Genomic DNA, 27,113 nt, shown 5'->3' with positions numbered 1-27,113 from the left:
TGTATAATTCTGATTACTGGTGAAATCAAACATCTCTTAATCTGCTTATTGGTCATAAGTTTGTTTTTGTGTTTCCTGTTCAACTATTTCACATATTTTTAGTTGAAGGTTTTTTTATTGATTCACATTTTAAAGAAAAAATTATTCTAATGCTTGTTAAAATGGTGAAGAGGACTTGAGGACTTGATAGTCCTCTATAGAGGACAGAGATTGGACTCAACTTGGAATACAGCAAGGGCAGCTGAGGATTTGTAGCTAACGAGCAGAGTGAAGGGCTCAGTGGATAGGAGATCACTAAGAGGCGACATCAAGGGTAGGGGGACTCACAAAACTGACTCTGCAGGATTCTTGCTACAACTGGACCCTGCAAGAAGCCCAGGATTGAGGCTTGGTGAGAAGAGGACTCAGAGGAACCTGACTGAGGGTTGGTCAAGGAGTCGTTGTCATTTGCAGGCATTTTACATATGTTCCGGATCCTAATCTTCATTGAGTAAATGGGTTACACATATATTCTCAAAGTCTGTGACTTTCTGTTCACTTAGTTTGGATTTTATTTTTAAAAAGCTTTAATTTTAATATAGTCAGTATATTAATACTTTCTTCAGGTTTTCTATACTCTGGTTTTGTTTAAGAAATCCTTTGCCAAAGTAAAGAAGATACATTTCCATACTTTCTTCTAAAAATTTAATTTCCCATGTGGAATTTATTTTTGTATATGATAAAAGAAAAAAGATCTAGTTGTTTTTTTTTTTTTTCCCCTGTATAAATAAGCCGCTGTCTTGGCTTCTTTATTGGATAGATCATTTTATCTCTGCCATATATCAAGTTTCTGTATATCAATGTGTCTGTATCTGGGCTTTCTATTCTCTTTTGTTTATCTATATAAAAAAAATTTTGGGCCCAATACCACACTACCTTAAATATTATAGTTTTTAATAAACATTGAATCTCCTAAGACAAGACTCCTCACCCTGTTTTGTTTTTTTTTTTTTTTTTACTGAAACTTATCTTTCTTTTTCCATATCAATATGATTTTTGGGATTTTTATTGATTTTGCATTGAACTTAGAGATCAATTGAGGGACAGCTGACATCTTTATAATATTTCAGATTTTCCTTATTTTGTAATTTTCCCTATGAATCTCTTTAAACTTAAATAAATAAAAAGATTTATTCCCAATTATTTTGTAGCGTTGCAGTATTCTAAGTGGTATCCTTTTTCTACTATATTTTTCTTTTTCTTTTTTTTTTTAAAGATTTTTATTTTTAAGTAATCTCTACACCCAGTGTGGGGCACAGGCTTATGACCCTGAGGTCAAGAGTCGCATACCAACTGAACCCTTCAGGTCCTCCCCTACTATATTTTCTAATTGGTTATTACTGGTATGCAGAAGTGACAAATTTCATATAGTAACTGTATTCTGTAGCATTGCTGACTTCTCTTACTATATTTCTTGTGTTTTATTTGCTTATTCTTTCGGATTTTCTATGTAGACATCGAAGAGCAAATAAACACATTTTTTTCTTCTTTTCCAATTGTCCAAAAGACTCTTATTTTTCTTGTCTGATTACATTGGTGAGAATTCCTGAGATAATGCTGAGTAGAAGTTGTGATGGTCAGCATTTTGTCTTGTTTTTTACTTTGATGGGAATGCTTCCAAAATCAGTAGATTGCTTGCTTTAGTGTTTTTTTTTTAATATATATCCTTAATTAGATTAAGAAAATTCCTTCCTTTCAGAAATTTACTAAGTGTTGTTCTCCGTGTTAGATTTTATTGGATTTTTTTCATTTTCTATACTATAACCAAATATGGATAATCTATAACAGTTAATTTTTCTGCCATTAGAATTGAGGAGTCTTCAATCACGGTGAAAGACTAAATGAATAAATAAGTTATTTTCTCACAAAGATTGTGTCATTTCTGAACTACAGTATTCATTAGATGTAATCGATTAGTAACTTTTAAAACTTTGAGTCAGATGGATTTGAGTTTAAATCTGATTCTGACAACTAATCAGGTTACTTTACTTTTCTAAAACTTCATTTGCAAATTGGAAAGATCTCTACCCAGTCAGGATTATTACTAGGATTAAATGAAATATTTTAAAAGTAATGAATAAGTATAGGTCGTATTACAGTAAATATTAAATCGTATTATTACTACTACCTCAGTATCAAATATCACCATGCTCCAGAGGAGCAATGGGGATTAAATGAGAGTAACAGTGGACAGCATTGTGTGTGAACTCAAAGCCACAAAGTCCTTTAGTTCAATGGCCGAGTATTGAGCAGCTCTTAAAAAGGAGACTTGGTACAAAGTTGTGGGATCATATCCCAGGTTTATAAGCACATGTCAACTGGAAAGAGGAGAGCATTTTATACATTTTATCTTCTGTGAAGATATGGTCAGAAGACATTTTAAAGATTCAAAAATAGATGGCTTACTTCAATGCAGGAGCAATTTATATCTAAGAGTTATATTAATGAAGGTTTCTAGAATAGAGGAGGAGAGCAGAGTTTTCATGACAGTTTGCAGAGAACAAAACCAGGAAGCAAGTTTGAATAAAGGATCTGGAGGCGGTTGACTTGAATTTTCAAGTTGATTGGCTTACCTTTCAGAAAAAAATTTCCCAAAGTCAAGTTCATTAGAAGAGACTTTGGTGGACAAAGTCCTGTATACTAGGCAATGCTATATTCAGGAACATTAGAGAGAAAAAGTGGAAGAAAATGGCCAGGGGCTGAGGTGGATGGGGTGGTGCCATGTTTCCATCTGTGAATGAAGAAACCTTGTGGGTCCCCAGTATCTAGTAGATCCTCCTTGATAAGGTGTGTCTTTGTTTACATTAACCCAGCACAGGGTAAATACTGAAGGAGAATAATAGATCAGTGTCCACAGTAGCGAGTTTATCTGAAGATAGAGAACTGATGTGGGGTGGGGAGAGAAAATTTTGGAAAAAGATTCAAGAAAGAGGAGATTGGGAGGATCTGCCCTGATGGCTGGAACAATGGGCAACGAGACAGTTCTGAGGGATATTTAGAAGTGGTGCCAAATGTGTGCTGAATAGCTTCTTCCTCAGTGTTTTTGAAAGGCTTTGGAAAAGAATACATACAGTTTCAATGCTTCTGAAGCCAGAGATAGCTACTTTTGGAGGCATTAATATGCTTCAGTTTGCTGTAAGGAGAGGAAAGGCCAGATTTAATAAGTATAGAAAAAGACTAGAAAAGTGAACTATTTCAAGGAGTTTGTCATTGAAGGGAAGAACAAGATTTGGGAAATCCAAGGGAGATTTCATACAGGAAGGAAAGCTGAGTGGACAGAAGAGAATGGAAGTCATAGGAAGAATATCTGTTGGAGCAAATTCCTAGAAAAGAAATGAAGAGGGAATAAGAACACAGGTGGAGCTGTTGATCCTGAAAAGGAGAAGGGGTCCTATTCTAAGATGGAGGGGAAGGTGGAGAAAGTGTCTGTGGATAGAGGAGAAGGAGTGTGTGTCAGATGGCTTCCATCTCGGGCAAGTGGGAAGTAGCGGTGAAAGAGTGTGGGGTTGGGGAAAAATGCAAAAGGTTTGGACTGGACTCTGTTAATGTGGTGATTGTAACAGATTGCTGAGCAGAAAGGCAGAATTTTCAGGCTTGAGCCTGTGTCCTTACTTTCAGGGATGGACATGTTGGCCTTTACAGCCTTGTGTGGAGCCCACAAGCTTGGGCGCCACAGAGAGAGCAATAATCCATCTGGGTAGAGTCCCTCACTATTGCAGACAGGGAGAATGGCATGCCTGTTACCTTCGGAGGGCTGGAGGGTTCAGGGAGACAGGCGATCACATATGAAAGTAGCTTGCTCCTATGTTGAAGTTCCAGAAACCTTATTTTGCACTCCATCTCCTGGAAGGCTGTTTCTGCACAGATTTTTCTTTTCTCTTGTCTCTGAAACATAGTCAGTGTCAGGGAGAGCAACCCTTAATACGCATGTCAGCTTTCTATTACTTGTCACTCCTGAATTATTCACAGCAAGGACAGTGATGGTGGTAGTTGGTGTTGTGATGGTGGGGGTGCCTCTCATGTGCAGGGAGTATACTCAGTACTTAGCAAATATTCATGTACGACCTCGATTGGTAGGTGTGATGATCTCCATTTTCACAGATGAGGAAATTGAGTTTCAGAGAGGTCAGAATTTACTTGAACTTAGATCAGTCACGCTCAAAGTTCTTTGAACAGAGCTAAGTAGCTTCCTGATTCACATGCTTCTCATCAACTAAAATGACTACTTTTAATGAAATCCAAATGTAAATACATTTTTGTGAGAAAAAAAATTCTTATCTGCTTGACAGGCATCTACCATGTACTTGGTACTCCTTAAAGGTACTTATAGACACGTGAAAAATAGTTAGAATACCATGTGATGAGTTCTGTAGCAGAGGTGTAACAGGTGCCGGGAAAGATGTGCCACATGTCAGGGCGGGAAGTGATGCAAGTGATGTGAGCATGGATGTTTTCCTGAGAAGAGGATGCTTGTACATCTTGAAGGACGGGCGGGAGTTTACTAGGTAAATAAGATTTGACGAGATGGTAACCAAGTTGCAGAGGATACTTCCTATTATTTTTAAACATTTGGCCATTTAAATTTTTGAAAAATTGAGGGAAGTGTGCCTATAGGGCATTCTTAATCATTTCACTTAGGAATCTGTTTGATGAAGCGCATTAACTTTTTTTTTTTAAAGATTTTTATTTATTTATTTGATAGAGAGAGACACAGGGAGAGAGGGAACACAAGCAGGGGGAGTGGGAGAGGGAGAAGCAGGCTTCCCATGGAGCAGGGAGCCCGATGCGGGGCTCGATCCCAGGACCCCGGGACCATGACCTGAGCAGAAGGCAGATGCTTAGTGACTGAGCCACCCAGGCGCCCCAAGTGCATTAACTTTTGCAACAGAAGAATATACATACTCACCAATTGTTACATACAATTTAAAGGGGTTCATGAACCCACTGAAGTGCTTCTGTAAACTCTCAGCTAGTCCTCTGTGATGTAGAGATACATCAGAGAGAAAAAAGAAAAGAGATGTCTAGGGGTAAGAGTAGGTAGCACTTATAGTAGGTGCTTTACAGCTATTATTATGTTTGATTCTTATAACAGCCCTGTAAAATAGGTATTAAATTAATTTATGCATGAGTAACTTAAGACTCTTAAGTCACTCATTCAAGTTCATCCATATGATAAATGGCAAAGCTATGATGAAATCCCCTCCCAGGATCCTGAGTCTCAAGTCCATGTTCCTTCCACACACGTGAGACTAACTTCCTAATGGGAACATTGCTGTAATCAGTTTCGATTCCTAACAACTAATTTACATGGACATAGGGTATGTGCTATGGTGAGTGCTGTGAATCGTGTAAGACTGATGAATCACAGACTTGTACCCCTGAAACAAATAATACATTATATGTTAATAATAATAAAAAAAACCCAATTAACTTACAGGTGAACTTCTGTATAATCTGTAGTGAGTTGAGGATTGCCTGCATAGTGAAATCTCCTTAATTTTGACTCTATTAATCTAGTCATAGCTAATGAATTATGATTTGCCATATTTTGTTTATATGCTGGACTATAGGCTGGGCTGCAGAGTATCTTGGCAGCATCTATAAAAATTGCTTTTGAACGATTTGTAGGCAAGATGCATCTAAGGTTTTTAAGTTATCTAAAGAAATAATAACCAAGTTGTTATTATGTAATTGATATGCTACATTAGTCTTATCCATGCAATGTGGCCAGTTTGCTTAAGGACCTCTACCCACCCTCCACCATGCTTGCTGTGGAAGCCATTTGTTGGTGTGAGTTCTAGAAAGCAATAATAGTGTATTTATCTAAACACACTCTATACTAAATGGCTTTCACTAATCAAGCAGGACTTACCCCTATTTAGAAGAATTAGTGAGGTTTTACTCAATTAGGCTTGATGTCAAGTTAATTTTCCCCGTTAGTATAATGAAGAATTGCTATGTTGCTCTGTCATACACTCTGATTGATAAAAAAATTGAGAATGAATGCCAACACATTTTTCTTTTGATAAATGAGGAAAAAATATAAGAGGTTCAAGTAAATTATTCTGGACATCAGAAAGTTGTTTAATTCTATTGTGTGGGAAGCCCAGTTGCAAAGGAGCATAAGCAATGGAAGAGTTTAAATACATATTCTATTGCTGGTGTGTCATTAACATCAGCCTTTTCAAAAATTTTTTAAAGGTTGCATTATAAAAGATGTTCATGTCATAAATACTGGACTTGCCAACATTGGCCTCTGTCTTTTCTTTGACTTCTGCTATTTGCTCATTTGAAAATATTTATAAAATACTATATTCTTTACATGCTACATCATGCCGTTTGGGAATGATGGATCAAGACCTGGTAAGTAATTTTTACTTACATGGATTGCATGCTGGAAAATTTGCCAAAGCTTGAGTTGTTTTATTATAATAAATAGAATTTACATCCCAGAGAGAAGCACTTGGGGAGGTAGAATTTATTCTATGTTCAGTTATTCCAGGTTATATTTATTCCATATACTTCAAAATAAATATCTTAAATTAGAAAGATGACAAAGTGAAAGCATCTTGCAAATGAAGTGTGGTCTTGCCAAAATGTTTTTTGAGTTTGACAGTACTACACTATAGAGTATTAGTAGGTTCTTACACACACACACACACACACACACACACTCATCTGTAGATATTTGTCTGTTTGTCTCTCTGTTCATATCTATTCACTTTTATGTCTGAGGCACATGTCCAGATCAAAAACATCACTTTTAGATAGTAGGAAGGGAAAAATGAAGGGGGGGAAATCGGAGGGGGAGACGAACCATGAGAGACGATGGACTCTGAAAAACAAACTGAGGGTTCTAGAGGGGAGGGGGTGGGGGATGGGTTAGCCTGGTGATGGGTATTAAAGAGGGCACGTTCTGCATGGAGCACTGGGTGTTATACGTAAATGATGAATCCTGGAACACTACATCGAAAACTAATGATGTAATGTATGGTGATTAACATAACATAAAAAAAAATCACTTTTGTAACTATTAATACTTCACTGATAATCTTAGTGAATAAAAAAATAATTGGAGGTAGTTTGGAGACTGAATTAGGTGCTCACTTTTAATAAATGTACCCAGTTAGAGTCAGATCATTGGTTGGGTGGTGAAATTTGATTTTACTATGTGCCTGCTTTTTAGATAGGGGATTTCAGTCTCTTTCTGAGGGTCTCATTCCAATTAAGTTAATAACTCATTTATTTTAGTTAAGTGGTGACTTTCTCCTGTCTAACTTTGCTCGCCATGTTAATTAGTGGACCAATTGATTCAGCTGTATTATAAGTTTTGAGTTCTTATCAGTAGAAAGGAGACAGCCCAATGTGTGAGCCCAGTTATTTTTAAAAAGGTTGGGAAATTATTTCTTTTTATTTCTGTTATCAGGTATCAGAGTATTAAAAGTAAAGAACAAAATTTATTTTATTGAATCTTCTTCATAGGAATACCAAATTGCTTAATGAAAATGACTTTATTTAACCTTTATAGCAACTTAGTGAAAGCTCACTAAAGTTCAGAAAAGTTCTATAGCTGAGAAAACACTAATAAAGATTATCTTTGCAGGTTCAGTAAACCTTGCAGGTCTCTGGTCTGATGCTTTCTAGTTCATCTGCTTTAATTACTAGGTTATAAAGTATGTATCAGAAAAAACAAAGTGAGGGGTCATCATTAATAGTTTTCTAGGCTGCTAAACAAATACTTAAATCTAGAGATAGTTTTACTTTTACGGAAGTAAAATTGCAAAAATCCTTTCCTGGGAAGAAATAGTCCCCATTTTCTCTGGATTCTTTATATTTTTTGTGACTTTGACCAGAATTTCAGAGTCATGCAACTTTCATGTTAATATAATAATGGCAATCTTTATTTATTTATTTATTTAATTTTTTAAAAAGATTTTATTTATTTGACAGAGAGAGACAGCGAGAGCAGGAACACAAGCAGGGGGAGTGGAAGAGGGAGAAGCAGGCCTCCCGCGGAGCAGGGAGCCCGATGTGGGACTTGATCCCGGGACCCCAGGATCATGACCTGAGCTGAAGGCAGACGCTTAACGACTGAGCCACCCAGGCGCCCAATAATGGCAATCTTTTTTTAAAAAGATTTATTTATTTACTTGAGAGAGAGAGAGGGACAGAGAGAGAGAGAATCTCAAGCATTCTCTGTACTGGGCGCGGAGCCCACTGCGGGGCTCTATCCCAGGTGTCTTGAGATCACAACCTGAGCTGAAATCAAGACTCGGAAGCTTAACCAACTGAGCCATCAAGGCGCCCCAAGAATGGTAATTTTAAATCGGGACTTTTGTGGTAATATTTCATGTTCTGAATGACATTCTAGTCTATAGGTCAAATCAGTGAAGCTGTATTAAAGGGCAGGAGATGGTATTCATTTATTCATCCTGTCATTCACTCACTTGTCATGTATGCTGTGATCACCTGCCCAGTGCCAGGCTCTGTTCTATGTTCTGTTAACACTGTGGCAAGTTAGAAAATGTTCCTGCTTTCCGGCACTCTTTTTTATTCCAGGGGTCTCACAGTTCAATGTCCTAGGGTTGCACATGATGTTGAGGAAATTAAAATGTGGGGGTGTGATGATGTCTGCGTGGCTACTTTAGTAGTTTGGGTGGCCAGGGACACATTTAAGCTAAAATCTGAACCAGAAGAAGCAGCTATCCATGCAAAGATGAGGGAGAAGAAGGTCATGGCTGAGGGAACAGCCCGCACAGGTCTCTAGGGTGGGAAAGCTTTTGGTGGGTTTTAGGAACAGAGAGAAGGTCAGAGTAGCTACAGCACGGTGGATGCTGGTAAAAAAGACACTGGAGAAAATTCAAGATGTGGTTCTTTCTTCAAGTTTTACTGTATTCTAACATTTAAATATATCAGTCATCTCAAATAGGTGCCTGGAAGGGCAGTAAAAAATTTCCATCCATAATGCTGTCTGTAACAACAGACGGTGGATTTGAAAGTCCAAGGATGGTGTCTTTTCCCCTCAATGACTGGAAGTATTTTCAGTGCGTATGAAGTGTTAGCAAACCTCAGAACACCCGCTTAGTGTATTCTACTCAAAACCAGAGGTACTTGAATCACTGGTATCTAACAAGGTGGAGGCTGGCGACAGCAATAAAATAATCCATTATTGTAGCAACAAACTACTGAGCTCAGAAATTCTTACCTGAAAAACTCAGTTCTTTTGAGCAGTCTCTGGTTTTTATTGCATGAGCTCAGGAGTCAGATCATGTGGGTTCGAGTCCTGGCTTTCTCCATTGTTAGTTTTGTGGTTTTGGTCAAGTCCTTTCCTGTAGTATTCTCATTACTTCATCTGTGATTAGGGTATTAGAAGTACTCATCTCATGTCATTCAGGAGAGTGCCTTGCAAACAGTAAGCACTCCACAGTGTTCATTGCCTTTGTTGCTACTACTCTTATTTTTATGCCCCCTTCTCCAACAATCTTCTGAAAAATGTGTCAGTCTCCCAAAGTGAGATGCAAGATGGCTGCTGATAAAAATCTTCTGTCTTTTAATGGTCCCTGGGATGGAGGTGGGAGCATTCACTCTGAGATCTGTTGGCGAGAACGTCATTCCCGCATTCCACTTCTCCACTCGGTTTAGCAAAACAAGTCCCCATTCCCCATCATTTATTTAAAGAACACACTTACTGAACACCTACTAATGTTAAACTCTGGGCTGAAATGAAAACAAATCCTTGTCCTCCAGGAGCTTTTGATCTGCCTCCACAACTTTTAGTCACAAAGAATTGGCAAAGAAACAGAAGACAACAGAAACACTTCTGCACTTGTAGAGTTTTCTAATGTAGCTGAACCAATTTAGAATTGATGAACGAACATTCATCAGTGCACACCCTTTTCAACGTTGTGTGTAAGTGTCCATGTGTTTGCTCTTTGGCGAGATTGGAATGGATACTTCACATGACAACGATTTGTGAGCCTCTTGTGAGAGAAAATGTACTTTTACTATTATTACACCTTAACTTCTTCAGACAACAAGTATTCAGAATGCCTGCAACAGTGCTAGATACCGGCAAACAGGGGCGGACAAGAAAGAAGATAAAATTCCTCATCTGCTAGAGATGACGGCCATGCCTGTTTGGCATAAGTGTTAAAAAACCTGTCTCTACTCTTTTTTAGAGGTATAACTTTGGGTGTATTATTTAACCTCTTCATACCTCAGTTTTCTCATCTGTAAAATGGGCATAATAACCACGTTGGGAAGAGTAAATAACTTGTACTACTAATGTTGTCATTATTACTGTTCTGGGCCAGTGAGTATGTCCTGTATCTTCCATGCTCAATTCCCCACTATAAAACTTCTTAAACTGGTGAGCAAATCTTCAGAGTGTCATAGTGACATCTTTAAGAGGGAACGAGGTCCTGCTACCCTTATCCCCTGTGCATTCCCACTCCTCACTTTCCAAATATGAAGTAGAGATACTACCTGTTTTCCTGAACTACTGAGATATAGACCGGGTTGCTGGCTGCCCCCTCACAGAGAGCAGCTTTTGATTTCTGACTCCCTGGTGCTCATTTTCCTTTCGACCCCCGACCAATGGCCTATTTCCTAACACCTCCTCTAGGGTCCTAGTTACCTGCTTGGTCACAGTGACCGCAATTAGCCTTTGCTCTCATCCCTCCTGCCATCTTTACTTCTTTGTCTCTTTTCACTTTTCTCAAGCTTCTTGCCCTAAGGGGCTTGCATTTCTAGATCTTCTCTGCCAATCAGAGAGCACGCTTTCATCTTTTGAAGGCTGGTTAATCAATCATTTGTATTACATTAGGTGGAATCTTCTACATTTCAGTTCTTTTGACATAACTTGTGTCTAATGTAATTACACAACGGGCAGCTCCCACATGGGGCTGGTTCCTCTACCACACCCCATCCTACCCCTCTTTCCTTGTCTGAACTATTCTGGAAGTTCTGATGCTGAGCAATGTAGATATTCCTGGATTTTGGGAACACTACTTTTCAAGAGCCCAGCAACGTTCTCCAGCTTACTTTAAAACTTAACCAGTTTCCTGGTGCCTCCTGACTCTCTTTAAGACTTCTCAGTAACAGCGAGAGTTGTGTGGGCTGGGGCACACATTATACAGGCTTTTTATAAGAAATGATATCCTGCTTCCCGAACGTATCAGAGAGCATTAACGCTATCCCTATCTGTCGTAGCAGTAGGCAACCTTTTAGAGTGGTGTAAATGGTCCATTAGGATAACTGCAAATACTTATTAGTGTATACTTTAAATTCCATTGGCAAAATAGTAGCATATTTCTTGAAAACCTGTCAGATTTCTCCTAAGTAATTTTTGTCAAGACGGTAAAATGATATGGTCCCAAGCTGAAAATGAAAGGCAATTATTTCAACTCCTAAAGACCAAAACAACTTTACTCACATTCCACTGAAGGGATGGAGGGAAAGGAAACAATTTTCAAGGTTTCTGGAAATTGTTATTTTCCTGTTAATGGTTATTTTCATTAATGAGGGGAGTTTTGGAAATAGGTATGAGATTTTCCTAAAACAAAATGACCAGAGACTAAGCACATTTGAATTATGTTTGGTTGCATACATTAAAGATAAAATTGATTTCTTCTTTCTTATATGAAGTTTCATTTTGGTTATAGTGATCTGAGACTGACTTTTCTGGGCCAGAGGAAGGACAAAGGAACCACCAGCTATAAAGTACATCAAGATTACTACAAAATACAGTCATAAAAGCAAAGCCCACTAAATTTTTACATTTGCTATTTTTAAAATTTATTTTTATTTTTTATTTTTAGAGAGGGAGGGAGAGAGCGAGGCAGAGGGAAAGGGAGAGAGAGAGAGAGAGAGAGAATCTTAAGCAGGCTCCACCCCAGTACGGAGCCCGATGTGGGGCTGGATCTCACGACCCTGAGATCGTGACCTGAGTTGAAATCAAGAGTGGGTGAGCCACCCCGGCACACCTAAAATTTTGCATTTGTATGGCACCTTTAACTCATTATGATATCTTTAAATCTATTTAATCCTTTTTGTAATTTTCCCATTAAGATATATTTGATGGTATATGTAGAGTCTGTGAGCATTCTGTGTGGAAAGAGCATTAGACTTTAAATCAGTCATGTTCTTTCCAGAAAGAGGTGGCACATTCAACTAAGGATAAATAATAAATAGGAAAGGGAAAATTTACAAAACTTTGAGCAAGGTGTAAGTGAGCTACAAGGGAGAGTGCAGTAAAACTGGGACTTGGAATAGTGGAGCTATGAGTAATCTTATCAAGCTAAGAATAATCAAAGGGAAAAGGGAAGGAAGAAGTTACTAGAACCTAGGAGATAGTGTTGTACAGATAAGCACTGTACGTGGAACAGTGATCTTTAATTAGGGACATAGCTAGCTCAAGTTACCCCTCAAGTAAGGAGCCCAGGAATAAGTACCTTGGTCTCCCTCTCATTTTTCCCTCCAATTTTATGTTAGAGTTCTTTGTTTGGAACCAAACTAGAAGCCAGGAACATGGGAGCCCTTTGACACAGTTGATACTGGTCTCCTAGAGCAAAGAACTGGAAAAAGAAGGGTGGAAAGTGGATCTGGAAGGGGAAATGAAAGATACCTGGTATACTCCACTCCTTTTTTTCTGTCAGCCTCCACTCTTTCCCTTCATCTGGGTGAAAAATGCATGTCCCCAACACAGAGACTGCATGAATCCTCATCAACTACTGTGTGGTATATCATCCCTGTGTGACAGCAATTCAGTAATATGCAATCTAGAACTAAAATGTTGGCCACCACCAGTATTCTTCATATAAATACCAAGGGACGGAGATAGGGAGAAGAGATGCAATTAAGGAATATAAATTTAAATAATAGCTGGTCCTAGCTTCTGTAGATGGTTATAAGGCCTATGCTGGTAATTATAGCTGCCTCCTTCCACTAAACCTTCTGTATTTAACTCACTGTCTGGTATCACCTTGACTGGTAAGGTCCTTTTCCAATTGTGGTGACCCAGACCTTCATTCCTGCCAGATCTGAGTCCTTGGTGGTCTGGTCTTCACTGGGTTGTTGCTCTTCTTCCTTGACGAGGATCACTAGGAGGGGAGTATAAGAAGTGCCCCACTAAATTTCCTGAGTTCCAACATTGTTTTTATCTTTATTCTGTAGCAAAAACTCAGGTTTTCCTGATCATTGGGTGCCATTATCCTAGACAATATAGTGACTTCCTCATCTACCTATGGTTTATGGATATAAAGAACCTTAAATTTCCTGGGGTTAATCTCCACTTCCAATGAATCAGAAAATGACCATGTTTTCTGGTGGATGAATTATTCCTTTGGACATTAGGACCTTCAGACTCACCAAGTCTAAGGTTTTGGGGACAGAAAGCAAGAATCTTTCAGGTGAGTTATTAGGTGTAAACATGAAATGGGCCACCCTAACCTCCACTGGACCTGTGCATCCCTATAGCACTGATAGTCCCATATATTTGGTATAAGGCATATATCTTCATTCTATGGGCAGAGCTCCAATCTTTCAGGATTTTATCTCTTGGCTTACACTTTAGCTGAGCTTTCACTAGGGCATTCCATAATTCTATCAGGCTATTTCTTCTGTGAAGGGGAAAGTGATATGACATGTGAATTCTAAGGATTGAGCCAATTGTCTCACTTGCTTTGCTGCAAAATGGTTTGGAGACAATTTATATAGGTTATCTTGGCTATATATCAGGCATACTATAAATCCATGAATGATGATGCTAGCAGAAACACTGAAAGCAGGGAAGGCATATTACATATGTCTATCTTTCTGAGTCCAAAGAGTACCTCCTTATGATGGGAGGGGTCATCCTGCCTCTGCGTATAGCCAGCTGGGCCTTCACATCCCATTGGGTGATGATGCCTCTTTGGAGGTTCAGCATCAATCCTGGTTTTTGACAGGTTGGACCTTCTTTGGTGCAAGCCAGATCAACCCTGGCTAGAAGAAGAGAATGCTGAGCTGTGAATAGTCACCATCCCCACTATTCTGACCCCTTTGTTTATGGGTCCATTAAACCAACATTAGGATGGCTAATGAAAGATACCAAGTGATGTTTACAGTTAGATCTTCTTGTTCACTTTATTATTGAGACTACCCTCTGTGATGATCTCTCATGAGAACATCTTCACACTCTATGCCTTTTATAAGAGGTCCGTCTGTATATTTCTGTCCAGATCTCCTTGCCACCAATGTCCAACTGTAGTTTTTGGAAGTTTCTGACAACCTAGCCAACTTCCTAGCACCCAGCCACCAGTTAGTATAGATCTATATCTCAGTCATTTCTTTTACATGAATTTTAACACTACACCTAAAAGTTCTGCCCATGTGCTATATATATTTCCTTTGGTAAGGTGTCTGTTAAGGTGTTTGGGCCATTTTAAAATCAGGTTGTTTTCTTATTGTTTAGTTTTAAGAGTTCTTTATATATTTTAATAGTTCTCTATCGGATGTATCTTTTGCAAGTATTTTCTCTGTCTGTGGCTTGTCATTCCATTCTGTTGCCATTGTCTTTGGCAGAGCAGAAGTTTTTAATTTTAATTAAGTTCAGGTTGTCAATTATTTCTTTCATGTGTTGTGCTTTTGATGTATCTAAAAATTCATTGTCCTACTCAAGGTTATCTAAGTTTTCTCCTATGTTATTTTCAAGGAGTTTTATAGTTTTGCATTTGCATTTAGGTCTGTGATCCATTTTGAGTTAATTTTTGTGAAGGATGTAAGGTATCTAGATTTTTTGTTTGTTTGTGGATGTCCACTGGTTCCAGCACCATTTGTTGAAAGACTATTTTTTCTCCATTGCTCGGCCTTTGCTCCTTTGTTAAAGATGAGTTGACCATATTTATGAGTCTATTTCTGGACTCTCTATTTTCTTGATCTATTTGTCTGTTCTTTCACCATTATCACACTGTCTTGATTATTATAGCTTTATTAGTAAGTCTAAGTCATGTAATGTGAGTCCTCCAACTTTGTTCCATTCCTTCAATGTTGTGTTGGGCTATTCTAGGTATATGCCTTTCCATATAAACTTTAGAAAGACAAATACCCACAAAATAACTTGCCAGGATTTTGATGGGGATTGCATTGAATCTATAGGTCACATTGGGAAGAACTAACATCTTGACAGTATTGATTCTTCCAATCCATAAACATAAAATATCTCTCCATCTATTTAGTTCTTTTTTGATTTCTTTTATTATAGTTTTGTGCTTTTCCTCATACAGACCTTGTACATATTTTGTTAGATTTATATCTATTCATTTTTAGGGGGGTGCCAATGTAAATGGTATTGTGATTTTAAATTCAAGTTCCACTTATTCATTGCTGGTATATAGGAAAGTAATTGACTTTTGTATATTAACCTTGTTGTACATCCTTGCTATAATTGCTTATTAGTTCTAGGAGCTTTTTTTGTCAATTCTTTTGGATTTTCTATGTAAACAGTCATGTTATTTACCAACAAAGACAGTTTTATTTCTTTCTTCCCAACATGTATATGCTTTTTATTTCCTTTTCTTGTCTTATTGCATTAGCTAGGACCCAAGTAACTTTCTATAGGCACAAAGAGATTTAGGAGCCATTACTCAAACTCATGCCAATTTTATGCCAAGACACATATCCTTCAGTCATTAAGCTAGCTTGCACTCAGTGCTCCTCTCCTTAAATCTCACCCCTTCCCCTTATTTGCAGCCTCCTAAAATGTCATTTTATTATTTTTATTTATATTACATTAATTTCTCTTTCATGGGCATAGAATTTATATATTTCTTTGCATATAATTTTCATCTTTTGTTGTTATTTATACTTCCTTTTACCATCTTCATTATGCTTTTTGGTGGGTTGCTCCTTTCCTTTTTGGTTTGGTTTTATTTTTATCAGAGTTCTTCCTCTGCAAAATTCTTTTACCATTGGATTTAGAATTTGGAATTTAACTTTTACCTGGAATGGTTGTTGACATATAACAGACAATAAACCATAAGAACATTTTCATTAATCATGGTTCATTTTGCCTCCCCAAATGCCAAATGAGATCTGACTGTGCTCATGCTGGTCTTTGCAACCATCAACCCAACAAAAAAAGTTTAATTTTCACAGGACAATACATGCTCTTTTCAGTGCAGACAAAATCTGGATGGCAGCCTGATTCTCCAGCTTTACCTTGTTTGCTGATGATAACTCCTGAATCATGACAGGTTCACTTTTCCCTCTTGCTATTTCTCATCCCATGGCTTGAATGTTTTGTTTTCTGAGTATTAAAATGATATATAATAAAAGCAAAAAAAATCCAGAACACCCATAAGAGAAAAAAAGCCCTTAAGGATTATCCACAATACTGTCTCCCAAGGAGAACTGTGATTACCGATTTTGTAACTATCATTCCAAATATATTTGCACTTAGACCATCATGGAATTATGTAATAATATTTATTTTAACAAAATATTGTCCATGCTGAGATATACACACACACACACACACATATACACACACACATATTTTACCTCAACACTATGTTTTGGACACCTTTAAATGTGGAAATATATAGGCATCCATTGTCTCTACTACTCTGTAATATTTCACTGCACATGTAAGCCATATTTATATGATTCATATCTTACTAAAGTATAGCTAAGTCCTTTTTTCTTTCCTTATCTTCCTCTTCCTCCTCACCCTTCTTTTTGTTCTCTTCCACTTCTTCCTTTTTACTCTTTTTCTCCATCCTTCGTATCTTACTCTTCTATTTCTCTTCCTCCTTTCCCCCATCATACCATACCTCCTTCTCCTTATGTTCTTCCTTTTCTGCTCCTTATGCCCTCCTCCTCTTTTTGATCTTCCTCCTCTTTGCTTAAACATAACGATTCTGCATTAAGTCTACTGGATTTCTTAATTTTTATTTTCTTAGTACTTTGTTTTCCTTTTCCTTTTTACTTTTTCCCCTCTATACTTACATTGGGATTCTAGTCTCCCCTCTACTCTTATAACTTTGGTCCATGATATTCTTCCCCATCCCCCCATTCTGAGTAGTCTGGACCTTCACTTTGACTTTTATTTCCATTGATAACTAAGATGAGAGATGTTGATAGTCTTGCTGATGATTACATGGTAATTCCTGTCAGAGCCAAGGTAGAACTCGGTTTTCCTGGGTTTCAGAACTAAGGTCTTTTCACTGGATTGAATTGCCTCATCATGGCTGAGGTTAGAAACAGCCTAAAAAAAATAGCCTAAAAAAATAGCCAAGGGAAAAAAAAAAAGAGAAAAAGAAAAAGAAACAGCCTCAAATGTACTATGCAAGTCACAGAAGCAAGCAAACAATGATAACAACAGCAAACAAAAATAAAGAAAAGGAAAGAGACGAATACTCACTAACTTAACTAGAGGGTCTTAAATTTAGTGTTTTCTTTGCTCAGTGACTTAGTATCAGGTGAATTAAAAACAAGCTCTTTGTGGGGTACATGCACCCCAATGTTTATAGCAGCAATGTCCACAATAGCAAAACTGTGGAAAGAGCCAAGATGTCCATCGACAGATGAATGGATAAAGAAGATGTGGTATATATATATACAATGGAATATTATGCAGCCATCAAAAGGAATTAGATCTTGCCATTTGCAATGACGTGGATGGAACTGGAGGGTGTTGTGCTGAGTGAAATAAGTCAATCAGAGAAAGACATGTATCATATGACCTCGCTGATATGAGGAATTCTTAATCTCAGGAAATAAACTGAGGGCTGCTGGAGTGGTGGGGGGGTGGGAGGGATGGGTTGGCTGGGTGATAGACATTGGGGAGGGTATGTGCTATGGTGAGCGCTGTGAATTGTGTAAGACTGTTGAATCACAGACCTGTACCTCTGAAACAAATAATACATTATATGTTTAAAAAAAAAAAAAAGAAGATAGTAGGAAGGGAAAAATGAAGGGGGGGAAATCGGAGGGGGAGACGAACCATGAGAGACTATGGACTCTGAGAAACAGACTGAGGGTTCTGGAGGGGAGGAGGGTCGGGGGATGGGTTAGCCTGGTGATGGGTATTAAAGAGGGCACGTTCTGCATGGAGCACTGGGTGTTATACGCAAACAATGAATCATGGAACACTACATCAAAAACTAATGATGTAATGTATGGTGATTAACATAACAATAAAAACAGTAAAAAAAAAAAAAAGTGATATAGCCAGTAAGCAACAGAGGCAGGACTTGACCACAGTTTCGAGTCCAAAAACATACTCATTCACTTATGTTATAAGGCAGTACTAAAAGTTGAAATCTAGTTCTGTTCTATCTTAGGTAAGAAACCTATCACCCCAGAACTGATTGGAACAAGAATATATAGCTCTAATTTGTGGAATTTTAAAGAAAAAAAAATGATACAAGCAGCTTTATAATGTAGGAACTCTATGGAAATACCTTCCCTCGCCCTCCTTTTACTCCTAAAGACAAAAACAGAAAAAAGAAATAAAACTTCATGATGGTTAAATTTCCAGAAAAAACAAAACAAAACAAGCTCTTCGTGAATATTTGCCTACTTATGTTTGTTCCAAAAGTATTAAAAATGCATGGCTGTTAACCAACCCAACAGTGTCATTTGACACATAAGCTTATAGAGCATAAGAAATACAGTCAATAATATCTGTACTTAGAGGTAAGAGAATCATGCCTGATATATTAATTTAATTTCTTTTTCAGAATTAAAAGAGTTTGTATACAGATTCTGTACATAATATTAGGTAGTCAAGATTTGGTCTTTTAATCTTTTCCCTAAATCCTCACAAGTAAATAAAGACATTATAAATATTTGATTAGGTAAACCAAATTGGAAGATGAAAACAATTGGTCTTATTAAGTGTCTCTTGGCAGTAAGTTTTTGCAAAGCCAAGGTCTCTTCCTCTGTGGCTTTTCTCATGACCACTTTTGTTTCTTCTTTGGCAGTTATTTCTTCCTGCTCTGGGGCATTTCTTACCCAAGTCACCCATATGACCTGTACTAAATCATGATTGTTTATTATGTTGTCCATTTATGATGTATCAATTGTTAAATTAATTAAATAAGGAGGCCATTAAACTGGGGTGGCTCTAATCCTTGGCAGCCTATATAAACAAATCATAATCTAAGCCTGTAAATGTCTCAAGGTTAAGAAATTGAAACCTAAAGACAGTTGGTCACAAAAAGCCAACTGGGTGTTAAGTTATAGCCAATCAATAGTTTTCTTGCTTTGCTTCTGCCTTGTCTCTGTAAAAGTCTCTCCCTGAGCTCCTGTCGATGGAGTGCCCCTAACCACATCTGGTTTGACACTGCCCAATTTGAATCACTTTTTTTCAAATAAACTCTTAAAGTTTTAAATTTACCTCAGTCTATCTTTTAACACTGTAAAGTAAAAAGACCACATTTGAAGAGCAGATGGAATTCTTTTTATGCTGCTGAGATTTACCTTTAAAATGAAAGGAGATTGAACACTTACTCTGCCATTGCTTCAAGTGTTTAGAAGAGTTTTTTTTTTTTGAGAGAAAGGGGGTATTCTCCTTGTGAATTGCCTTCAGAGCCAATTTCGAACAAGAAGTGTCCACCCACCCCCATAAATCTGGAGTAGTAAAACAGTTACTAAAAATAGTCCACTTATTGCTTTTGCATCCCTCGGTAAGCTCACCAACATTTCTGTGTTTCAGTTTCTTCAACTCTAGAATGATGATAATAGTAGACCTTAATTCACAGAATTGTTCGAAAGGAATTAAATATCTTAAGTACTTAGAGCAGTGCCTGGCACATGATACATGCTAGTTGCCTTGCGGTGTCTCCTCCTCCTACTATTACAGCTCCCGCTACTTCTACAACCATGGCTACCACGAGTAACAGTCCTCCCTCCTTCCGTGTTAATTTAAGAATTTAGGGGCTCCAAGTGACTTTTGGCTGTGTCTACACACAACAACATCCCCCAAAGATGAAGATTTGCTGCTAATGACAATGAAAAGGTGTATTGCAAGACCTAGTCTATTCTGAAAGAGCAGTCCCCAAAGTGTTTTGAGCAATGAAGCGACATTGGAATAAACCTAAAACCTCTCAGATGATGGCTTGGAAGGCAGCCCTTCTCATCCGGATGTATACTGAACAATTTTTAAATAGTCAGTCATATTCTTTACACCTTGTTTCTCCAATATAAATACACTTCTTGAAGACACAAGTTGTATTTTCCACTTCTGGGCACTCCCCATAGCATTCAGCACACTGTTTTACAGATTGCAGATGCTCAATAAATATGTTGATTAACTGTTGAGGTAGAGTTGAGGGGAGGAGAATTAGGAATAAAATGTTCTCCAGTTAATTGCAAATTGCTTCCCTACTTAAAAATAAATTTGCATTTTATTATCTTTTTCTCCAGTTTCTGGAAAATGCTTTAGTTGGCGTTTGGTATTTGATTTTATACAATTTTGTAAATTTCATGGAAATCTAAATTCTTACAAAGGTTTTGTTGTAGGATTTTCTGTTTTTATTATTGTTGCAAAATGGAAAGAGGTGTTAGTGCAAAGGCAAGCCTGTTCCATCACATTTCATGAAATGTGTTAAGAGAATCATTGAAATTTAGAGCTGATAGGAAACATGTTACAGCTTAATCACCCAACACGCTACTTTGGAACACAATGGAAACTTAATAAGTCATTGAAAAATGTATCATTTAGTACATTATCTTCATTTCACAATTGAAGAAACTGAGGCCCAGATTACCTGCTCAGATAACATAGGAGGGATTACAGTAAATGTTCTTTGATGTCATTGTGCTTTAAATATGGATTTCACATGTACATTGTAACATGGAAAAAGACTTTAAATTTAGTGTTTGAAAAACTTCCTTTATTTTAAAGTATGCAAATGAATCGAATTCTTAGGTTAGTATCTGTTACATTTTAGGAAGGCAATAGTAAGAATTGTTTATACAAATCAAAAGGATTTTTTTTTAAGGGGAACCCAGAGTAAAATGTCTTTTAAGTGGCTTGTTCAAGGCCTGTCAACCTATTCATTTCCTTTTTCCCTACCATAAGTTTTTGTTGTCATTTTGTTGTTATTGTAAGTGATTAGGAGTTCTTAACCACTATGAAAGACTCTCTGTTGGAACCATGTGTCTTTCTGAATACATAACACATCTCTTACTTCTGTGTATCTCTGAGACTTTCAAGAAATGTTGGTTATTGGGGCACCTGGGTGGCTCAGTGGGTTGGGCGTGGACTCTTGATTTCTGCTCAGGTAGTGATTTCGTGGTAGTGAGATCGAGCCCCCACATCAGGCTCGGGCTTGGAGGCTCTTTGGGATTCTCGCTCTCTGCCCCTTCCCCCCAGCTCCTGCAAACGTACCCTTTCTCAGTCTCTCTCTAAGAAAAAAAATATATTGGTTATTTTGTTGGTTGATTTTCTGTTATTTTACAGGATGGCAAAACGGAGTCAAGTTCGTGTACCTGTTTGAAGGGACCCAAACTGTCAAAAATAGGAACAATCGCCTGGATGATAACGCTCAGTGACGCCCTCCACAATTTCATAGATGGCCTGGCGATTGGGGCTTCCTGCACCTTGTCCCTTCTTCAGGGCCTCAGTACTTCTATAGCAATTCTGTGTGAAGAGTTTCCTCATGAGTTAGGTAAGAGGCTCTGTTCATACTGTGAAAGTCAGTCACTTCTTGGTTTCGGTGGGTGAGACCTTTTAGGCGACACAATCTTAAAAATCCCACTGATACATCAAAATGAGGGAACCCTGGTTGGACATCGATGCGTATCTTTTCTCATCCCAAAAGAGCCCAAACTATTGACTTGATGTTTTCTTCTTCTTCTAGGAGACTTCGTGATCCTACTCAGCGCAGGAATGAGCACTCGGCAAGCCTTGTTATTCAATTTCCTTTCGGCGTGTTCCTGCTATGTCGGGCTAGCTTTTGGCATTTTGGTGGGCAATAATTTTGCTCCAAATATTATATTTGCTCTTGCTGGAGGCATGTTCCTCTATATTTCTCTGGCAGATATGGTAAGAAATTTTAAAATTTTGTTTTAATTTAAAATTTAGAATTAAACATCTGGGTTATGAGTTGACTAAGGGTAACCTTCCGCTTTCCACAGTGTGGAAGTTCTGTTGTAATTTAAAACATTCTGGCTCAACAGATAACTCTTTTATATTAGTAGTAATTTGAAAGTGATTCTCACTGATCTTTCGATCTATGATCTTATTGGTAGAAAAAGAAACGATTTTCTTCTGCTGAAGTAGAGATATTTCCCCAGGTTTTTTGCCTTGTGGGAGGTAAACCTTGTTCTCTATTATAGTATGTCCCCACGGGACCTCTCCCCCCTCTTTTGTGAGGATGTCACATTTAGGAGGGAATAACTTGTTAGAGTAAATAGCATTTTGTTATTTCAAAGTTATAAACAGTGGCAGCCTTTTGGGTTGAACTAAAGCTGGTAAATTGAAATAGGACAACATTGACTTGGGTCAGTATTTATTTTTATCTGTTTATGTCCGGGGCTGTGTCTACGTCTTTATGTCTTTTATGTGTGTGTGTGAGAGAGAGAATATCAATGGTCCTGTGCCCTGTGCATTTTCAAATGAATCATAGACAGCTTTCTAGAAAATGAAAATATGCTCCAGATATGCAAATCAAGGAACATTTCCTTTGCATTTGGAACTGAATATGTATTACATACATAATTTAATAATTTAGCTCCCTTCATCTGCATTCTTAGCTCCAAATGATAACTGCCTAGCTCTGTTCCTTGCTCTTTGCAGGCCCTTATCAGAGCAAGCATTTCATCTCTTGGAACTGTCACTGCATTTATATTTTTCTTCACAGAATTAATGTCTCATACTGTATGCTAGGGCATCACTGCTTTCTTGGTTATAAGAATGGAATCTATTAGAATTGTTCAGTTTAAGGAAATAATCCTAATAAATGATGCCATATGCCCTTATAGCAGTTTTGCTTTTTTCAGAATAGTTTCACAACTTTCACTCACTTGATCCTGGTAACAACTTTCTTAAATCAGGCACATGGATTGATGGGATTCTGGAGACGTCTTGGATGCTTTGGTACAATGTGCCATTGTATATATAGCAAATGGTTTTGGAATATGTTTTTAAAAGCCGGCATTTACAGATCTTATGGAGCCTTTTCAGTAGAGTTTATTTGCTGAGTGAGGGTAGATTTTAAGTACAGAACTTAGAGTTTTATTTGCTTTTACTGTAATGTGATTGTTATAGCCTTCAATCCTAAAAGAGCACATGATTTATTTAAAAACCTTAAGGTTTTGGGGCGCCTGGGTGGCTCAGTCATTGGGCGTGTGCCTTCGGCTCAGGTTATGATCCCAGGATCCTGGGATCAAGCCCCGCGTCGGGCTCCCTGCTCGGCTGGAAGCCTGCTTCTCCCTCTCCCACTCCCCCTGCTTGTGTTCCTTCTCTCGCTGTGTCTCTCTCTGTCAAATAAATAAATAAAATCTTTAAAAAAAATAAAATAAAAACCTTAAGATTTTGTGAGGGGTAGAGCAAGCAGAAGGAATTAAATGCGTAGTGATTTCTAAAAATTTACTTGATCAGCTACTATTGATTGATATTTCTGTGCCTGGCCTGGAATTTGTAAGGCACTGGGGACACTGGGGTCAGGAAAGGAAGCACAGGCCCTGCATCTATGGGGCATTCTGTCTTTAAAGAGAGGAAACTGGAAATTCAATGAACAAAATCGCACTCCATGACTAAATAATTAAAAGTAAAAAAGTCTGTGAGCTAAGAGGAAAAGCAATCTCTGCGGTGAGAGATGATGTTAGGGGAATCTAATATAGGTTAGGAGGGGCTAAGGGAAGCCTTGCTAGAAAGTATGATTTAAGCTGAAACCTCAAGGGTATAACTCATTGAAAAATTGGAGGGGGAAGAGTTCAGATAGCAGTTTGGCTGGGTGTGAAGATTTTGATGGGGGAAAGGGTGGATCTAGTTGAGGTCCTGAAAGAATGGTGTGGATGGAGCATAGAGAGTGAGGGGGAGAGAGAGAGAGAGAGAAAAATAGGAGGCATAAAATGAGGTAAATCCCATTCCACTGATTCACTCACTTGGGGAACACTATTTCCATACTTTTATTCCTGTTGGTGTCTGATAGGGCTAGATCTCCCTTTAATGCTATCTATACTAAAATATTTACACATCCAAATTAAATCCTCACCCCCACACCCCACAGAAATCTCTAGGCGACTGTTTTACATTTCACCACCAGATGGCAATAGTTATCTAACAATGTCTCTCTCTTAGTTTCCAGAGATGAACGATATGCTGAGAGAAAAGATAACTGGAAGAAAAACCGATTTTACTTACTTCATGATTCAGAATGCTGGAATGTTAACTGGATTCACAGCCATTCTGCTCATTACTTTGTATGCCGGAGAAATCGAATTGGAGTAATGGGAAATGAAAGATGGTGTTATTAATGAAGGCATTTAATAAATAAAAACATCTCCAAAGGGATATTTAAGCTGATCCTATTTAGTTCAAAGATAATCTTGTTTTCAACTGTAGGTCAAGAAAACTGATTATTGGTTTCAGATCTGTTAAATAGGCCATTATCTGTTGTGAAAAATGCTTCAAAGTGTTTTCAGTTCCCGTCCGAAAAGGCTGGGACACGCGATCTTTGGTCAATACCCACTTCTTCTTCTTTCATGCATTCTATGACCACTTAGACACCCAGACCCAGAGAAAAATACGAGCTAGGTTGTATAAGCCTTTAAACCTCCGTGGCAGGCTCAAAAGCTCACGCGGTTTCAGAGTGGTTTTCTTTCAGTTAATTTGTTCCAGTGATTTCACAAGTACATTCAAATGTGGAAGAGGATTGACATGTATACAACACAGATAGAAATGATTGCAAGGCCTTAATGAGCCAGGAAAGAAAGATTGCTTACAGCTTCTGTTCTGTTTTATGTACCCGTTAGGGACTCGTAGGATTGTTTTAAAAACCATCCTAAAAAAATGTGAATTATGATACCAGTAAAGTTTTGTTAGCCCTACTAAGTTCAGACTTTATCTCACATCTTATCGCTAAGTCAAAGTTCTGCCAGATCCCACACAAATCCAGAATTAATTTTTTTAAATAACTTAGGTTGCAATCGCACCAAGGCACACGGCAGAAAGTGTGAGGCTGGGGCTGCTCGGCTTCAGGATACCGTGCATTTTTGCTTTGTGAAGGGAAAGACTATGTTGGTTTATAGAAAGAAACTGAATGTAATTTTAAGCAATTTACTTTTAAAAATAAACACAATTATTTAGCAGAGGATATTTTAAATAAATGCAAAATAACAGGCAGACCACTGTATGGCAAGGACTGATTAACTAGAAAACACATTCCTTAATGGATAATTGAGAGCGATCAGTAAAGACTTCTGTGTTCGGTCTACATTTTTTCTGTATGGCATACCTTGAGGAAAACTTCCACACACCATGGTTATTTTTGTACCTCTTTTAGGTGATAGGGCCTATTTGCTTCCTTAGCAGCTATAGAAAGCTGGTCTGCAGTTGAACATCCTGACCCCAATTCACACTCCCACGGCACTTCAGGGGAGATGATTGACAGTGAGGAAAGTGATGGATAAAAGCCAACAATGACCTCAGGAATCACATTTTCCCACAGGCCATACAGTGATGTCACACAGCAACAATGCAGATTAGATCAATGTTTAACACGTCTGTTAATGTAGACTTCACTTTATGACTGACAATTTAAGAAATTCTTGTTTGACCAAATAGTAAACACCTTTGAAGCCGTGCACTGTGTCCTTCGTTATTCATTTTAATATGTGTCCTTTTGAGTGACTTCCATGTACCTGGCATTATGGGGAGAGAGATATATAGGAAATTGGTGATGTGTTTATTGCAAATATAACAAATATTATTTGTTATTCAGCAAATAAATACTGTAAAGATTAATCAGTAAACATAGAATCTATTTTTATCATTTAATCTGTTTACATTCAGTCTTAAGAAATAATCTTTACCTTTTTAAAGCACAGATTGTATGTCTGGGTTAAGAAGCTATTTACAACATGATATTAAAACAAGATAGTTTAATGAACTGTCATTTGGTGTAGATCATTGTGTATGTGGGCTACCAGGGTGCTTTATATGACTTTCTCCACCTGTTGATCTTTTGACCGTTTTCCTCAACTATGAGGAGAGCAGAGGCAATAGGACACGGAGGCCCAAAAAGCAAAAAGAAAATTACTACGTATTGGAGGTTATGGTTGCAGGTAGAAAGTAGGATATGGAAAGCCATGATTGCACTTAAATTACCCTAGATAACAATTCAGAAAACTGGTTAACATATCTTATACTGAGGCATTCGTTATGCCAGTTGAAGGTTCTATAATTTGCAAACTTTAAAGATGCTACTATGACACATCAAAAATCATTCCAACGCATTATATTTGGGGTTATGTCCTTCTACTTTTGCATTATTGAACTTTAAAAAAATGCCTACTACTAGCTGGCATTTTTTTTTTTTTTTTTTTTGAGTACTGAATCAGACCCTGTCTGACCCAGGCTACCACAGACTGGGGGGCTTGTAAACAACCGGGATTTATTTCTCACAGTTCTGGAGGCTGGAAGTCCAAGATCAAGGCACTGGCTGATCTGGTGTCTGGTTCATAGATACCACCTTTCTTGCTGTGTCATCATGCAGGGGAAGGAGAAGGGAGCTCTCTGGAGCCTCTTTTAAGAGCATTAATCCCATTCATGTGGGCTCCACCCTAAGGACTTAAGCCCCTCTCAGAGCCCTCCCCCCCAATATCATCATCTTTGGGGGGTTAGGATTTCAATATATAAATATTTGGGGGATGTAGCTGACCCCTATTACCATGCTGACATGGAGAAACAACCCACCCGAAGAACCTGAGGCTCACAGCATGTTATTCTCATGCTCACAGGTCTGCAGACGAGGTTCAGCTGATCCAGCCTGGGCTCGGCTGGGTGGCCCCACTCCTGGCTGGGGGTCATCTAGGTTGGGCCACTGTAGTAGGAAGTGACACCGTCATGTGGCAAAGGGCAG

At 38.0% G+C, this 27,113-nt stretch overlaps 1 protein-coding gene across 3 annotated transcripts in view; it reads left to right on the top strand.

The window, feature by feature from the left end:
- Positions 1–25,835, top strand: part of SLC39A8 (solute carrier family 39 member 8) — a 72,452-nt gene extending 46,617 nt beyond the window's left edge. For all 3 annotated transcript variants that reach the window (XM_054508796.2, XM_045880675.3, XM_045880677.3), the window contains exons 7-9: positions 21,488–21,695; positions 21,888–22,072; positions 24,332–25,835. In XM_054508796.2, coding sequence (XP_054364771.1) covers positions 21,488–21,695; positions 21,888–22,072; positions 24,332–24,481 — 543 coding nt within the window. In that variant the 3' untranslated portion in view covers positions 24,482–25,835. The remainder of the gene's footprint in view (positions 1–21,487; positions 21,696–21,887; positions 22,073–24,331) is intronic.
- The last annotated feature ends 1,278 nt before the right edge of the window (positions 25,836–27,113 follow it).

The sequence above is a fragment of the Mirounga angustirostris genome, unplaced genomic scaffold (assembly GCF_029215605.1).
Source record: "Mirounga angustirostris isolate CCGP_5_RB_7025 unplaced genomic scaffold, mMirAng1.0.hap1 SCAF_2, whole genome shotgun sequence".
Lineage (NCBI taxonomy): Eukaryota > Metazoa > Chordata > Mammalia > Carnivora > Phocidae > Mirounga > Mirounga angustirostris.
This window is presented reverse-complemented; position numbering and strand designations above follow the sequence as displayed.